Raw genomic sequence first — 18,347 nt, 5'->3', positions numbered from 1 at the left:
ACAAAGGTTTATACATTTTAACAATAAGATGTTCATTGTTAATACATAACTCAATTTCAGATACAGTTTTATCATGTTCAAAACCATATGTCTTTTTATCAACTTTAAATCTTTCTACTAATTGTACATGTGAAAACCATTGAGGCATACATCCTTCTGATGTCAAATCTTCTCTTGATTTCATTTTAAATTCACCCTGGTAGAAATCTAAAATGTCACCATAAGTTGACCATTTCTGCTTAATTACTTTCTTTAATTAATTAATTAATTAATTAATTAATTTCTCCTATGATATGCTTCTTGTGGTGATAGCCATAAAGATATTTTCGGACACAATCTAGATTTATATCTATTCCAAATTCTCAAAATGGCATGTCTAATAAATGATTTTTGAAGTCTACGTGAACCTTAGCTTTGTCGTACCATAAATAGCCATGCCATCCAAATCTCAAATCATGTCCTTCTAGTGCAATAGCTTTCTGTTTCTCAGTGTCATCCACTCTTTCATCCAGACTAAACAGCAAGCTGGAAAATACAATTTCAAATCAGGTAAAGCTAAACCTCCTTTTTCTTTGGCATCTTGCAACATCTTGTATTTAACTCATGATCTTTTGCCTTGCCAGACAAATTTAGATATTCCCTTCTGCGATTGCTTAAATGCTAAATCAATAGTCACAATCGGTATTGTCTGAAACAAAAATAACATCCTAGGCAAAACATTCATTTTTATCACAGAAATTCTCTCCAGCAATGACAGTTGTAGTTTCTCCCATCTTAACATGTCTTTTTAAACTTCATTCCATGTCTTAACATAATTAAGCAACATGCAATCCATATTTGTCAAATTATTACCCAAGTATTTTACCTTTTTCTCAAACTTGAAACCTGTTTTGTTCATCAATTCCATTTGATCTTGTGTCTTCATATTTTTTGTTATCATCTTTGTCTTTTGTTTATTAATCTTAAAACCAGCTAGTGCACCAAACCTTTTAAATTTGCTCATTCATAGTTCTATCCCTTTCAATAGCTCTTCCAACACCAGCACCAGATCATCTGCAAAAGCTCGCAATTTATATGTCTCTTTTTAAATTTTTACACTTGTTATCCCCTCATCTTGTCTTATGTCTCTGTTCAAAACTTCCAAAACCAAGATAAACAAAAGTGGGGATAATGGACATCCTTGTTTTGTTCTTGTTTGTATCTCACGCGTTTGTTAAATTTCCACTGACAATCATTTGTGCTTTCTGTAGTGTGTATATTGATTTAACTCATTTTATAAAGTTCTTGCCAAAATCCATATCTTCTAGAACTTTAAACAAAAAAGGCCAATTAAGGTTGTCAAAAGCTTTCTCTGTGTCCAAAAAAAAAAAAAAAAATGCAATTTGTTTTTCATTATGCTGTTCAAAATTTTCTAAAATGTCCAATACTGTTCTAACATTGTCTTTTAGTTGTCTTTTAAGTAAAAATCCACATTGGCCTTCATGAATAAAATCTTTTAAAACCCTTTTCAGTCTATTTGCCAAAATCATTGTAAATAATTTATAGCCACTATTCAGTAATGATATTGGTCTATAATTTTTAGTTAAAATCTTCCCCTTTTTCCATTGTTAACTTTCTTATACTCCTTTAATTATCCCGCTTTTTGCAAAGATTTCAAAAATTTCATTACTTTAAATTTCCTGATCTTCCCAAAATTTATAGTCCCCCCACCCCCGAAATGAGAAAAATACCAAGAGAAATACTTATCTGCTGTAAAAAGAAGTCTCTCTTAAACTGAAGAATAGATATAATCCAAAAGTGGTTAGAAATGGTGGTCAGTCGGTTCCAGCGTCCTTTTACAGGCTGCACCTCAGCCACGAATGGAGATGTAATCCTCGCCTCCCAGATGCTCCACTTGTGAACCTCTCGCAAAACGCTCCGCTGTTGCGATTTACTCATGAGGAATGGCCATCCGGAGATCAAATAGGATGATTTCAAGCTTCCTCCTTTGTGCGGAGGAAGTTAAAGCGCTAAACAGCTGAGATGCTGTCCCCATGATCTCAAAGATGCTCAAACCACCATGCCCACCACCAGAAGCCCATAAAGAAAATGGTTTTTATGGGTGCAGAGCCATATAAACAGACCTTTTTCTATGAAACTGTGATGGAATGGAATTATGAAGGCCAAGCTCAGGGAGATAAACATTTTCTTAGCTCACCAGAACCGCGTGGGAGGAACAAGAGGATGAGACCGGCACCTCCCTGAGGAATTCACACTGTTGTGGCTGGAGGGCTTTGGGAGCTGGGATTTCAGTCTGGGAAGATTTTTGCTAGAGGTTGTAGCTAATAAACATAGCTGGACTGAATTGGCATGGTCTTTTGGAGTTCCTTGGGCTAGGCCTGACATCAATCTTCCCAGACTCTAACCCCAGTTCCCAAAGTCCTCCAGCCACAACAGTGTGAATTCCTCAGGGAGGTGTCGGTCTCATCCTCTTGTTCCTCCCACGCGGTTCTGGTGAGCTAAGAAAATGTTTATCTCCCTGAGCTTGGCCTTCATAATTCCATTCCATCACAGAAACTAACTGCAAGGTCTGTCAATCTAATCACTCGTGTTACACACCTTTCTTTCAACTTTATTGATTAGTCTTACAACCATATCAACAAGAACAAGAAACATCAGCAAAGGAAAAACAAATAACTAATACACAAAATCCATGATACAATAAAATGTTATAATAATAAAATGGGATAGTACTAAATATAATACTACTATAAAATAATATAATAATATATCGCTAATATCATAAGCCAGATTCATGTGAGATCGTCCCCCCTACATGATACTCCAATCTGTTCTATATATCGGGCTCTCAAATGAGCTGCCTTGTCCACAAACCTGGCAGTCCTACTCACAATAAAGATATTTGTGCCCGAAAGAAAATAGGATAATCTGTGTTTGGAGTCCCAATGGACTTCTTTCCAACAGAGAGGACAAATAATTAAGCCTGAGTGAGTCATAAAGTTTATAGTCAAACAAAACTTGGGCAATGTCTTCTATGGCTAGGTCCCCACATACACATAACCTCTCATCGTAAGGCAGGTGATGGAAATGACCATATTTGACCATGATTGTTACACACCTTTTAAGCAACTCCCACATAAGAAGGAACCAACACTAGATGAATGAAAACAAATAGGAAAAATTGCCCAGCTGGTTGGGTAAGCTGTTGTACATCAACAAACATCAAACCTCACCTTCCCCACTTGGCTTAACTGACGATATTACTGAAGAAGATAATGAAATATTGAGAGATAATACCAAGAACCCAGCAATCCAACCCTGAGTTATGAATCGTCTCCACTCTTGCATCAAGCCAACATAATGCAATCTTTTGATGTTGTGGTCATGTAATTGCTCAAGTTTAAGTTTGGATCTCCTTGGTGGTCAAACAAGTCTGAATATACAGCAAGTTCCCTACCTTCAGTAAGCTATTTTTATTTATGCTTGTTTGTTTTGGGGACTAGAATTATACATTTGTGAAATGCCTCTTATATTTTACGCAGTCAGAAAAGGGTGGTGTAGCCCCAACATATAAAAGCGTGAACAGTTTTTAGCATGTAATTGTGAAGACAGCTGCATATTAACTTATAATGCGCCATTAGTATTTAAGTGCCAGTATGTCGAAGAGTGCTTTTGAACAGCAAAAATTATCCATAACGCTGAAATGTGACAAAGCAAGAATTGGTGTAAAAGCCTTTTCTGTGAGAGTTGCCGTAAACCAATTATGAAAAAAATAAAGGGAGGCAAGCAATTTAGACATAATATATTCTGTATATTTAGATTTATAACAAATGTTGAAGTCCCCCTTCTTTGGTGTGTAGAAAGTAAGTCACTACAATTGAAAGCTATTTTAAAAATGTTTATTTGGTTACTAGGAATACATCAACTAAATTTACATTTATTACACTTTCAGAAGCTATGAAAAATGGCTTAATGGTAAAAGGTAGATAATGCTACTCTCTTGTAATTTATCTTTGTGGTTTTTTTTTTTTTTACCTCCTAGCTGCTGCAGCATTTAACAGGAAAGTAGAAAGAAATACAGCATAAGAAACAGAAGGCCAATAGCTGTTTTCATATCGCAGTAATGAACATTGTTCTCATTATGCTTTGATTCGGCATTGTTTCTTAGAATACAGAAACGTAAAATCAAACCGTATGAAAAAGCAAGAACAGAATCGATGTGGAGAGAGAAATGGTGGGACTAGGAATACTGAGGTTTCTAAGTGATGAGGACGATGAAATATTTAAAAGAATGTTTCTGTGTCGCTGGAAAAAAGATAACTTACAATGATATAGAAAAGGCCCAAATGGGAATAAAAGAGGGGGCTCCTCTGATGCAGCTAGTTGGATCAGAAAAGTGACCCTCAAATACTTTAAGCAGAAGCTGAATGTCCACCAACCAGGGGTTCTTGTCACCTTCCAAATGTTATGCACTTTGTCATTTCTCAAAGGTAGGACTGAGTACTGGTGAGGCCTGGGCTCAAATCTGCAACTGGACACAAAGCACACTAGGGTGGTCTAGAGACAGTTACTATTAATCAACCTGGCTTCTCTCATGGGGTTGTTGAGAGGATAATCTAGGCTAAATGTACCCTGAGGAAAGATATTGCACTAACGCAGTAAACGGGTGTGTGCAGTCTATCACCTTAAGTTTCAATTTGCTTATTTACAAAACCCTAGTCATGTAAAATACAAATGAGTATCTTTACAAAGGTCTTGTTTTAGTTACAAGACTGTTTGGAAAAGCCCAAATGATTCATTAACGGTAATCTGGTATTTAGAACACGGATAGGAAAAAAGGTGGGGAATAAAGTTGTGGATTAAACAGAGGAGTAAACCCCTCACTTCCAACAACTCTCAAAATCTATTAATGCTCAGAGAGCGTTCAGGTTTACCTACAAATAGGCGATTCAGGAAGAGCAGTGAGGTTATTTCCATCTAGGGCTGCAACTTCTATTCAGGTCAGTTTGTAGATATGTACTTTTATATTTTGGGGCATTTGAGTACTTACCCAATTTAGCTATGGACATTAGAAGCTTTGTGATGAAGCACTTCTCACAATTTTATTTAATGCCGTAATCCTTTCGTTGCTCAGGGGAGTCCTTGCTATAATCTCTAGCTCAGATTGGTCACCTAAAGAGCGTTTTACGTGATTTAAGGCTGCACAGTTCTGAGTGCCACTTACGGAAGGACGTTGGGTGTGAAGAAGCACCTCCTCGGGAAAACAAGGGGGATGAGATGTTTCACTCACGGATGATCCCGGGAGAAGCCGACTCACGGAGATTTGCACGCATAGAGGCAGAAATGTTTGAAGCTCAGAAACATTACCATCCTTGATTAAACACAAGGAAGGATGTGCTCCTGTAACTGTTGGCATTTTAAAGAAAATGGCAACAAGCGCCCTTGACATACTTTGCTTTCTTTTTCCAGCTGGACTTTTAAAGTGATCAACGGCACCCTGTTCCCAGCTGAAATTGGCCCCAATGATGTGAAATGAGCAGGAGTAATGGCCTTGCACTGGCTTCCTCATGTTGACTGGGCCTTTGCTCCCATACAGTAATAGATCAGTTGAATCAGCATATGCAAATAATCACAGTATCATGGGCTTTACAGAGTTTTGAAACATATAAAATGTACAGTCTAGACCAAGAGAACAGTTTGGAAAAACATCTAAACATTGGTGTTGACAGCAAACAACACTGATGCTACATTAAGTGGGCTTTTTTTTCTTTTCTTTTTTACATATGTGCAACACTCACCTCAACCATGCATTTATAAACAATAGAGAACTACCCTAACAAATATAGTACACAAACTGTTACACAAAACACAGAACAAACACTCAGGTTTGAATGTGTAAAAAGCATGTACAGAAATTCACATTGCTCTAACAGATCAGGAATTTGAATTGGAAAATGCAGCATTTATTTATACAAAGTAGAAAAGTTAATCATAAAAAATAAGTCTATTTCTCCTCCTTGGCATTCTGTTTATTTTCATATTTCCTAGAAATCTTTCCTTTCAGTTGGGAAAACAAACATTTAAGGTGATCCCTTCAGCAACTGGTTCCCATAAATTACAGTTGTGTAAAAGCTATTCCAAACCATGTCAAAAGAATGGTTCAAAAACATTTTGATCTTATCTCCAAGCAATAACAGAACTGAAAGTCTGTATTTGTGTTCTTAAGTTTTCGTGAAAAAATTATTTAGCATTTCAAGATGGATGGGTTCATTAAAACATGTCTTGAAGATTTTGTACATGAGATTGGTGTGAGCCAGGAACAAAAGGGATTTCTTTACATGTATAAGGGAGATGTTGTAATTGTGGAATTGCATTAGAAACTTCTTTTGATTAAGTGAAAAATATTTGCTTAGGGCGAGACACAGTGATAGTCCTAATGGAGCCACTGATAGATTAATTAATTTCATTTATGACCCACCTTTCTGTGCCAGCAGGACAGGCAATGTAGTTAACAACAAAAAAATACAAAATAAGTTAAAAGCAACCAAATTAAACAAGCAGAAATAAAATTAAAAAAAACACAATTAAAACAAAATTCACAGTCAAAGCGTTACCATATGCTGCTGAAGAGAATTCGAAAAAACTTGCAAAATCCCTGTATTTGGGAGCTCCAGATATCCGCTGAGTGAGGCGCTGAAGCAGCAGAACTGAAGCTCCGCCCTTTACGTGTGCGCGTGTGCAACAGAAGGGCGGGGCTTTGATTGCACAGCTGCAACCACCATGTTGCCGTTTTTGACTCTCCCTGCAGTTGCTGCTGCTCTGAAGTGGGGGTGGGGAGGAGCATCTTTAAAACAACTGTCCCTACAGATTGTTGTACCCAGAAAGGGTCAAACCAAAACAAACTGCCAGGAGCTAAACTGTTTTAAGGTGTAATCATGGAATAACCAAGGCTTATCTAACTATTGCTAGGCCCAGTGGGTTCAGGAAGAATAGAAGTTGGTAAATTTATGGAATGTGGAAGCAGTTTTTGCCACGGTTGCTACCTGGACACAAGATATACTTGAAGATCACTTCTAGAGTACTGTATGAGAAGCAGAATTCCTCCCACAGCTTATTTATTTATTTATTTATTTATTTATTTATTTATTTATTTAAAAGACTTGAATGGCTGCCCATCTTAAAACCACAACTCTGGCGGCTCACAACAGCTATATAAAACCAAACGTCATAAAACGACAACAGCAACAAAACGATGAAAGCAGAAACCAACACCTGGCACCAGGACCATCCCCTTCAGTGCAGCCAACCCCACTATCTTCCATCTCCAACTCGCCTTGTCCCAGGGCTTGGGGGAAGAGCCAGTTCTTAAGACTTAGCTGAGCCCTCATCTTTGCATCAAATTGCTTTCTGAACCCCAGGTATCCGTGAACGGGGGGTGGGGGGGGCAAACGATGAAGCACAAAGCGTGATTCCCAACCACAACTCTGCCTGTTCTCTGCTTGCATCACCGTGTGGCACAGGGGCAGAGTTTGTCTCATGACGTTGCATGATACCGCAGCACATCGCAACGCATGTTTTGTCCTTTCGATGACATCTCAGTTGGTTGCAGACCCACCTGTAGAGAGCCGTGGTCTTCTCTTTTGGAAAAAGTCAGAAATACCATAGCTTTCAACAGGCTAGCAGAAGATTTAGATTTCCATATCATCTTGGACAATGGCAATTTAACCGTCATTGTGACACTCTCTTGAGGAAAATAGCTCTTAAAGGTTTTGTGATAGGTTTCAAGCAATGAACCATAGATTTGGACCATCATATTGGGCAACATGAGCTTGCTACTGACTACTGTTCTTTGAGAGAAGATGCCATCCTAAACACCAGTGGACAACTGACCCGTCCACCAGTTATTAGATCTCTATGCTCTTATTAGATTCTCTCAAGACTCTCAGTGGCTAGCAATAACAATAACCATACAATTTAACTAAAATTTATATTGGGCATCGTTTCAATCTTCTTGTGGATAAAACCTGTAGAGTTTAGATATGTTGCTTTTGCTTACCCGTCGTCATAATAAGCGGTTGTTCAAGTCAATGGCAATAGAAAACTTTTATACAATAGATAAAGTGATTATAAAAAGTTTCAGTTTTTTTTCTTCCATGTTTCTGGGGAAGTTCTGTATAGGATCAGCCCACCAGGTTAATTCACTGGCACCTGAAGGCACCAGTGGTAATACACCGAGAGAAGCAAACAGAATTGTATTAAAATCCTCGCCCTATGAGGTGGTCACAAGGATAGCTACATATTTAGGGAGGAGGTGCTGACAGCTTAATTAAATCTTGGTACCTGGCAGAGGAATTTATGAGTAATTTTTAATGGAGAATTACTGAGGACTTTTATAAATGAGGGACTGCTTAATTGGGAGGCTGGAGAGGCAGATGGATTTTGTGTTATTGATTTTAATGGCTTTTGAACTGTATGTCTATTTTTTTTATTTGCTGAGAATCTATGTGGAGTCAGTGGTATACAAATAATGCCAAATAAATAAAGACATTTCAGTAGGTTTGCATAACTTGTCATCTAGCAAGCTGATTACAGTTCCCATAGAGGCATATAATAATCCACCAGGAGTTATGATAAATTCTAGTTTTGCTTCCAGCCAGTATAGCCTTGATGGATCTCAAGTTAATATGGTGATTTAGTCATCTCACTGAGCTGGACTTCCACATATTCATCATATCTTGTTCTTTTTTTATTCAACAGAAGAGTAATTTCAAACATGGAAATACCGCATTACAGCAACCATTAAGCAATATTATACAGACTTTAAGTAGTGACAATCTGTTGGGTTTATATTAGGTAAATGACCCAATGGTTCATACAACAGATTTCTGATCTACATTTGTTAGCATTGCAGAATTATCCTCCTTGTAAAATTACATGCTAAAATATATTCATTTGCGTGATTTCATATTGGGGGGGAGTACATTCAGATAAAATCACAGGATATTCTAGGTAGGTCAGATGAGGAAGTATAAGTTTGCAGATCATCAACTGCTAGACTGAGATTTATTAAAGAAAATCTCAACATAACATTTTGTCTACTTTGATATTTGGTTTTGGGGTAGTAAGTGCTGGATGTCTACTTTCACAAAGTGAAGTTTATTAATTTTTGTTGCTATCCAAACGCACTGTTGATCTTGCTGTTCGTCACTGAAGACAAATTCCTTGTGTATATTTTATACTTGGTCATTAAAGTATTTGTATTGTATTGTATTGTATTGTATTGTATTGTATTGTATTGTATTGATGTTGAAAAAAAACCGCAATAGGACTTTCAATGTCTTTTCATTCAGAAGTTCATATTCTTCTGTGTCCATCCAAAAAGCTTCTAATGATTTTTTTCCCCAGCTTCAGGGAACAGGCATCCCATACAAACCACAAAGATGTGAAAAGGCTGAAATGTGTGTCATGACATCACAGCACGTTTCGCTACCTGCCCCTTTGCTCACCCCTCTGACTCCAGTGCCTATACTTCAGGAGCACCTTCACACTGTTTGGGAACCTCAATATTCTACAGGCCATGGACACAGAGGAGGAGCCGAGCAGGCTGCCTTATTGTCAAAAGGTGGTGGATGGACACGGGTGACTTTTGTTCCCCGCTAAGTCCACACCCGAGGTTGTTAGGCATCATGGCCATGTTCTGACAGTGTTACATTACCTGCAGCCAGAGCCCATCTGACTGAAAGACACATCTGCTTGGTTAAATAAATAATTAACTGAGGCTGCGGTAATGGGTAGAACTTCTCCATGGTCATATCCATCATGCACATTGATGGACTCATTTAAATGTTGGTGCCACTTTGCTTTTAATCTTAGGGTGGCATTAGCTCTTCAGAGGTGACAAAGAAGAGTGATGGAGGTAGAAAGGCATCTCATTGTCATGCAATAATATTCTTATGAGGCAAGCCATTAGTTCCGATTGATCTCTTCAGCTTGACAGGTGATATTTTATCCAGATTTCCAAGGGCCAGAGGTAAATGGTGAATGAACATAGAGCTATTTGTTCCATTAGTTTCTGCTTAATGCCAACTCACTTACTAGGCTTTGACAAGCACACCCTGGTTTAATGAGCTGGGACAACAAATGGCTGGGGTCAGTTTTTGATGATGATCAGTTTCAGGAATCGTACTGGCAGAAAATAGACCAGCATTTGGATATAGGTGCCGTCTAAGAGTATATCTCATTAAAGAAAGATTTAGGACAGATTTTTGTGAAGTGCACATAGGACAATTGCCCATTAGAGCTATCCTATGGATGTGCGTTTAAGGTTCTTCTAAAATATTTTTGGAAATTAGACTTTAAAAAAGAGACTTGAACTGAAATTTGGGACCAATTTTTATGAATGTCAAGAAAGCTGATCGTGACTCAGTTTCTTACTGAGCTATGTCCTAACCATCACCCCAAATATATCCTGTTATTTGCGTATACTTCCCATGCTGACAGCACATGGCAGTGAATTAATTTTTTACCTAATCATAATATTAAGTATTTACACATACAGTTTGATAGAACAGTGAGAGGGGACACACTTCTCTATAAAAAGTTTGGCTCAATCAAAAGGGAATTCAGTCAAGGCTTATTTGAACAAGGCACTTTTGTAACAAACATGGATTCGTATTTCATGGATTTCAGTACCACTCTCAAGAGCGAAGGCATAGGCACAGCGTGAGCAAATTCTTTTAAATAAACCTTAGTTCACCTTCAAAAAAATTCTCTGCACTTTGGGTACTTCTTTAGCTGTAAGGAGATTAGGATAACACTTCAACAATAAAGAAGGAAGATACTGCTACCAGTGGAACTTCAAATGCCCTGAGACATTTAGGTTGGAAAAACCAGCGGGGGATTGTAAGATGGCATCTGAAGAGCAAATGAATAGGAATAAAGGCTTTATGAAGATTAGGTCCCATACGACAGGGTTCCTCAACCGTGGCGACTTGAAGATGTGTGGACTTCAATTCCCAGAATTCCCCAGCCAGCTTGGGAGTTGAAGTCCACACATCTTCAAGTTGCCAAGGTTGAGGAACCCTGCCATACGAGATATCTATTTCAGTCAATCCTGTCCAAAAGGTCCCCTTTTTTTATCAGCTTTTCTTTGAATTGTCCTGAGAACTCCAAATCAAGATAGATAGCTTATTGGCTAATGGCTACATTGCGTTAGCTAAACTGAAGCTTTCTCTCTCTCTCTCTCTTTTTAATAACAGATTTTATGGAAAAAAAGTATTATATATGGACATTCATCATTTTTAGGAGGATCATCCAAGCGAACAAATGCTCTGGGAGACAAGTAGAACACAAGGTGGTCATATTCATTACTCATTTTGCTTCTTAAGAACAATTTTTTTTTTTGCACTTTTCACCCATTCCCTTGGGTAGATATAACACAGTAGGAAACCCTGCTGTGTTGTATTCTGAATGAAATGTGCTAGTGTGATTAGAGCCTCAATTACACAAAAGCTGGCAACTTTTGATGGAGATCACATCTTTTAAGAGGTGGATGACAATTAGCCCTAGTCCAACTATACTACCCACCCACAATTAGGAACTACAAATTTTTTTTTTTGTATCAAGGGACAACTCTACCGAGATCCCAAAAGCCTTATTACTGTTCTATATGCTCAATGCTGTATGTATGTTGTGTTGTGTGCGTACAGTCATCTGTGATCATTGTGTACTCCTGAGGTGCAGAACCTCGACGTGTGAATGTTGTATGAGCAGTAACAGTGAAAGGTTGTATATTCAATGCCACATGAATCAGATTCCAGGTAGGATAACATCTCTGGACCTACCACAGAATATGTAGCACTAAATCCACATTCAGACATGAGTAAGTTTTAAAAGCCTAAACATACAGTGTTGCTACACATAAAAGCAGGAGAAATGGCAAGTTACTTGGCTGTTGTTGTGTCACCCTCTTGAGTTGGGCCACTGGGAAATGCCTTTGTGTCATTTCCATTCAATTCTAAACTTTATTCCATTAAATTCTAAACTTTATTTTATTAATACATGCCTTTCGTGTAGCTAAATTGTTTTTAATAGCCAACGGAAGTCCGGCTTCCTTTGGGATAGATCCGGCTCGTAGATTTATCTAGATCTATCGTAGATCTATCTAGATTTATCTAGATCTATCGTAGATCCGGCTCATAGAAGCACGGAACTTGAGTGGGTTCCTTCAGAAATACTTTCTTCTCTATTCAGCAGAGCTTACTTTCACTTAAGTAAGTGAATTTAGGATTATGGTAACCTATGAAAATAAGATTTGATTTAGAAGAGAAAGTTGGGCTGACATTTGATGATCCCCTTTTCATATTGCCTGTTTTCTGAGCAGAGGAAAACAGAGCTTGCACGCACACACATGCCCCATATCTTTAGGATTACAATTAACCGTGCTGCTTAAAATATGTTAAATAAATGTCAGGGAAGTGGTTAAAGTCTCTGTACTAATACACTCTCTACTGTAATTGCTCCCTTCTTTGCTTTTTAACTCTACAGATTTTTTTCCTGCACGAATTAACATTATCAATGTCTCTGTGTTATTCATACCTTCTAGAGCAGTGTTTGTCAGCCTCAGCAACTTCAAGGTGTGTGGCCTTCAACTCCCAGAATTCCCCAGCCAGCCATGCTGGGGAATTCTGGGAATTGAAGGCCACACACCTTGAAGTTGCTGAGGCTGACAAACACTGCTCTAGATAGCTTTAACTCCTAGTCTAATTCCTTAAATTAAGTAGCAAATCTAACAGGGTTTGAATATTGTTCATTGCAAACTGTGTTGGCAAGGAACTGCAGCCTAAGATAGTTGGGAATGGAAAGTTTTATTTCACATGAACTTTCTGGACTCACTTCAGTCAACAATTCCACTATAGCACACCTAGGAATGGGGTGGCCTAAATGAGAATCAGCAACCTAATTGCTCCTTTTCTGGGCTGACCATTGCTTACTGGGAGCCGTTCTAAGAAAGAAAGAGAGCCAGTTTGGTGTAGGGTTAAGGCACCAGGCTAGAAATCGGGAGACCGTGAGTTCTAGTCCCGCCTTGGGCCCAAAGCCATCTGGGTGACCTTGGGCCAGTCACTCCCTCTCTGCCCTAGGAAGGAGGCAATGGCAAACCACTTCTGAAATCTTGCCAAGGACACCGCAGGGACTGGTCCAACAGTTGCCAGGAGTCAACAATGACTCAAAGGCAACAAACAGACAAATGAAAACCCATGTGTGTACACTAGTTCTACTGTGTCCTATCATGTTTTGCAACAGATGCTTTGAAGGCAATTTTTCAGCAAATAATTATATGCTAACGTTTCTATTTCCCGTTCTGTATATGCTATATACTTACAGGCTGAGTCAAAATTTTGTATTGGTTCTGTGTCCTGAGTTTTCAGTGATATAATAAAGACAAGCTTTCACATTAAGGGCACTTTGGGGCACTAAACTCACCGAGTGTAACGGATGTGGTCTAATTGCTAGGTGACATTATCAAAAGTGTAAACTGAATCTTGACGAGATGGTTCACGCTGCTGCTACGCCCACCCTCTCACATGGGATCAGTTATGATCACCCCGCATTGCACAGGAAAAGTTAGATGCGATATACCTTTATTTGTGCATGTGAGCTCCCTCCTTAAACAAGAAGGGCAGGGATTTGAGTTATGGGGAAGTTTGCCACCAAACTATTTAACAAGAAACCAGATTGTCGCTACAACTTACAGGAAATTATACTTCACTAATAATGTATACATTTGGGTTGTTTCATGTTATATCAAGTTTTTGCTTTTTTTAATATATACATGAACAAATATTTCTGTTCCATTAATTCTCCAGAAAGCTCAACTTCCAGAGAGGCCCTGGTTTAGCATCTGTAACGGAACCACTCCAGCTGCTTTTAACCCATTTTTCTAATTAAGGAGAAAAAAAAAAGAATGTGGAAACAGAACAAGGACAAAGGAGACAGAATTGGCAAGGTGAGACTGTTGATCAGTTTCTGTTAGAAGATTGTGAGGTCAGGAAAATGTGTGGCAAGGGAAGGCGAGTCACATTATAGGCATTCTTGTCTAGCAGTGACGGAACATGGGCATTTTCTGTTCCCCGAAGCTTCAGTGGCTCAGACACACTGTGGGAAGAAGGTTCAGAGGGCACCGTGCATTGCCTGAAAAGCAATTTCCATGTACAAGAGCAGCAAGGGCACACGCGAGATTTCGCAGAATGTTGTCACTAGATAAGCAGTGTTACTTTTTTCTGAAAATCACAAAATCTACTACTCACGAGCGTAACGGATCGCTCCCTGCGTACACGCATAAGCCGGCATGTGTCTGTGTGTGTCTATCCAGTGATGATATTCGAGCTGCGTAGTCTTCAGAAATGATCGGAAAGGAGTGCTCTGGACCTCACTGAGCATAGCGCCTCTCTGCTATTCTTTAAAGCAGCCATTGTCGGTTATTGGACTCTTAAAGCGGTGCCCTCTTGCTTTTAGACTTGTGTGGTAGTCTAAAAAAAGGGACACTGCTTCCATGAATAGCAAAGGAGGGTGGTGTTTACATGAGGTCCAAAGGACAGTCCTAGTTATTTTCAAAGGATGCACTGACCGGGGGGAGCAGGGAGAGAGAGAAGGAGGAAGGAAGGAAGGAATCTGGTGGTATATGATGAATATAGCTTAAGGCTTTTGTCTGTAGACACACATTACCAGTATAACTAAATTAAAAAGGAGCTTTGTTATCCCCAGGAAAATGAAAGAACATGATCTCTAAGATACAGTCAATACAAAATTGTGCCATTCTAATGCCTCTCTCATTGGGGACGTTGTAAGATGATGTCATCAAAATACATCCCCATGAATTTGCTCACTCATCTAAGTTGGGGTGGGAGGGAGGAGGTCTATGTGATACCAATGAACTTTTTAGTCTCTCCTTACATTTCCAGGACCAGGCCCTGCTCATCAGATAATACTTGTAACGGACCTTGTATTACTCATGATACTCCATTCCTCTTTCATGCCTTTTGGGCCTATCTGATTGGTGCTGCAAAAATCCAGACCACCTGTAGATGGCAACAAGGAGATTGCCAACTCTGCCATCTAGCGATCATGCTAATCTTTGCAGGCCCGATCTGGCGGTTCTACTCTGAGGTACGGACATACTTATATCAAAGGGTTATAACTGCTATGCTATTAATTACTTGACTCTGGCACGCTTTGCCCCCTTAACTCAAAAGCAGAGGCTGTTATCTGAAGGCGGAGTGACGGAGGAGGCTTTTATTATCTACGTTCCATCATGGTTTCACTTTGGATCATTTTCCCCACATCTGCTAATTGTGTCAGAAAGAAACTGCCCTGGATACTAACAGCAGCTTTCCTGAAAACAGCAGTTGTAGACTAAAAGGCTATTTATCTGGATTAGAATCACAAGAAGGAAAATATCAAGGTTCCTCTTTTCTCAGCCCACCGCTTACCGTAGGAGTGGGCCAACCTTTGGTGGTCAAGAGATGCCACCAATATTTAATATTTTGGGACGAGGACTGAAGGCCATGAAGTGGATGGGTCCAAATCACACATCGAGCCAGGTTTGGAGGAAATTGGCAGCCCCCCCCCATTTTTTAAACAAGGGTCAGCCCATTTTAAGGCTTATTGTCAGAGTTCACCTTTCCCCATCTCAAAATAAAAGGAATTTGTGCCAACAATTTTTTTTTTTTTAGCAATCATAGTCAGAGAGGGGCTTTGAAGGCTGCATGATCCTGGTCTGGCCACCTCAGGGCTGCTCTCTACTAAATAGAAGACATACAAGAACTAATGATGTAGCTAGAGATTCATCCACCTTGGCCCTTAAAGCAGGTTTCTGCCATAGCCGTAGCTTTCCCCATGGAACGTAAATTTCTATTATCTGGCAAAAATAACCCGTGAAGAATTCTCAATGTCTTTCCTTCCCCCCAACAATAATTCCCAGGATTCCTGGGATAGATGGATGATGGTTAAAGTGATAACCTGATACAGGTTTAAAATAGCCTTTAATGGAAGTGGAAGGGAACATCCTTTTCTTCCAGCAAACTTGACGTACTATGTTACATCAGTACATTGCAGCAATATTTCTCAACCTTGGCAGCTTTAAGATGTGTGGACTTCAACTCCCAGAATTCCCCAGCCAGCCATGCTGGCTGGGGAATTCTGGGACTTGAAGTCCACACATCTTCAAGTCGCCAAGGTTGAGAAACATTGCATTACAGTAAAGCTTTGCAACTATTGTGGACTTCTGCTGGCCAAGATACTAAGACACATATTATATATTCTTTCTAGTACTGTTGCTACTTAAAGCTGTCCTTATTGACTGAATGTATGAATTCTAATCCAATATTAATTAAAGCAGGGTAAATGTGCATATGAATAAAGGAATGATTTTGAAGGAAATCATTCTTTTGGTTGAAAGGAAATCCATTAATTCATCACAGCAGGTACCACTTTCCAAGAGATGAACTTTTATTCCGTGTGTGAGAGAAACCAGGTTCCTTCTCAGCTATTTCTTACGATCCCCAATATTTAAAGATGTGTATTAAAAGCATTAATCGCTTGAAAAATAGATGCCACCTGTATCAGCAGGAGCACATTTTAATTTATAAAAATGTTTGAAATTTACAAATTAATAGATGGATTTATTTAACAATGCAGCTCTAATTCTGTCCCATCAATGTCGGTAGGTCTTTGTATACCCGTGTACTTTTTCGCGCTGTAAAATCATATATTGTTCCAATCGCTTATTCATAACCAAAGACATGCACTGAAAACCTACGTGTGATTACTCAAGAGTTGTGCAGGTGGGTCTCCTTCTCAGTGAATGTGCATAGGATTGAAGCTGTAATCTGTCTTGCTTTGCAGACAGATGTTTGAACTTTGTTTGGTAAATACTACTGCGATGCCATTAGACACCGATTTTTAGAGAAGGGTGGAACTGGACAGAATTTCATTTCACGTGTTAAATGTTAAGCAAAAAAGGAAAGGAAAGATTACCAGAAATAGTCTTAAACAAAACAGGAGAAAAGCACTTGTGTCGTCAACGTCATTGCTCTTTGAAAGCAGATCTAAAAGAATGGTAAGATATTCAAAGAGATACTTTCGTTTTTTGGAGTAAACAGGGTTTAATTTGGGGGATGTGAGTAAAAGGACGCCCTAGCCCACTGAATGGCTGAACACTGTACTGTGAACCTTCCTTAAGGTTGGCAGAAAGTGAAGAGAGGAGGAAATGGTGTCTGGGATGACTGGGTGGAGGGATCACAGCATCACTCAGTGCACGTAATAAAGCCAGTAGACGACATTAAAAAGAATAAAGGTGATAGGAAAGACCATTCTGGACCACTTGTCTATGGAATTAACGTCAGTCAAATCTGGGATCTTGACTTTGAGCTGTGATGCTCTTCTCCGTAGTCGTCCCTTTTGGTGGACCGTGTGTCTGTCCAAGGTGCTTCTGCTGTTGAGGTCTTTCATGGTAGCTGGTCTCCGGTAATGGATGCTGGCACTGTCGTAGGAGTACATGGTGGCTCTTGGATCATTCAAACTCGCAAGGACATCGGAGCTGCTGACTTCATTTCTCATTTCCAAGGTAGTAAGAAGGATATTCCCACAGGTGTCAATCTAAAGGAGGGGTACACTTTAGAGAGAGCCTCCACACCACTAGTGCTCTTTACATTCCTGCAAGCTAGCTGAAACCATGGCCCGCCCAAGAGCGAATGACAGCACGCCCCCCACAAAAGGACAGGAAAGCCCGTTCCTTTCAGCGAATGCATTGTTAACAATTTTTAAATTGTGTTATTTATTTGTGAATAGTCTCGTTGCTTTCAGCGAAGCTCAGATTAATCAAAGCTAACTTCAGCCCTATAGATTGCAAGTGGTCTACTCTAGGCAGGACCCAGCCTGGATTTTTCCCAGGGCCAACCTGTTCAGGGAATATTGAAAGAGTTTGCTGAAATAGAATCTTGGTCTGTTTCCCTGAAGATCTTGTCATTTTATTTCAGTTTCAATGGCAATGGCAACATTCCTTACTGTCTATTTTGCACTGACTTCGCAGCATCCAGGGAAGCTGCCAGAGATACGTTGGGGGGCACATGGGTGTCCATAGTAGGGACTAGTGATGTTACAGGCACACTGATATCATAGCACAAAATATGCAAATCACATAATTCAAGACACTGGCATGGAGATGTCATGATGCAAATGATATCCCTGTGGCTTGTCCCAGATACCAACGGGTGACCGGAAGGTGAGGTATTATGAGCATGTCCTCCTTATGATATGAGAAGTTATCTCCATCATTTCAGTACAACTGC

General features: G+C 39.4%; 1 protein-coding gene across 2 annotated transcripts in view; it reads right to left on the bottom strand.

The window, feature by feature from the left end:
* Positions 1-17,307: 17,307 nt before the first annotated feature.
* The window catches only part of GABRB1 (gamma-aminobutyric acid type A receptor subunit beta1), a 98,505-nt gene continuing 97,465 nt past the window's right edge, over positions 17,308-18,347 (bottom strand). For both annotated transcript variants that reach the window (XM_088131106.1, XM_088131107.1), the window contains exon 9: positions 17,308-17,655. In XM_088131106.1, the coding sequence (XP_087987232.1) occupies positions 17,308-17,655 (348 nt within the window). The remainder of the gene's footprint in view (positions 17,656-18,347) is intronic.

The sequence above is a fragment of the Python bivittatus genome, unplaced genomic scaffold (genome assembly GCF_059951505.1).
Source record: "Python bivittatus isolate LINGU-HERP-01145 unplaced genomic scaffold, Pbiv_v1 ctg000970_np1212, whole genome shotgun sequence".
NCBI classification, from domain to species: Eukaryota; Metazoa; Chordata; class Lepidosauria; order Squamata; family Pythonidae; genus Python; species Python bivittatus.
The sequence above is the reverse complement of the archived record's forward strand: the minus strand, read 5'-3'. Positions and strand labels throughout refer to the sequence as shown.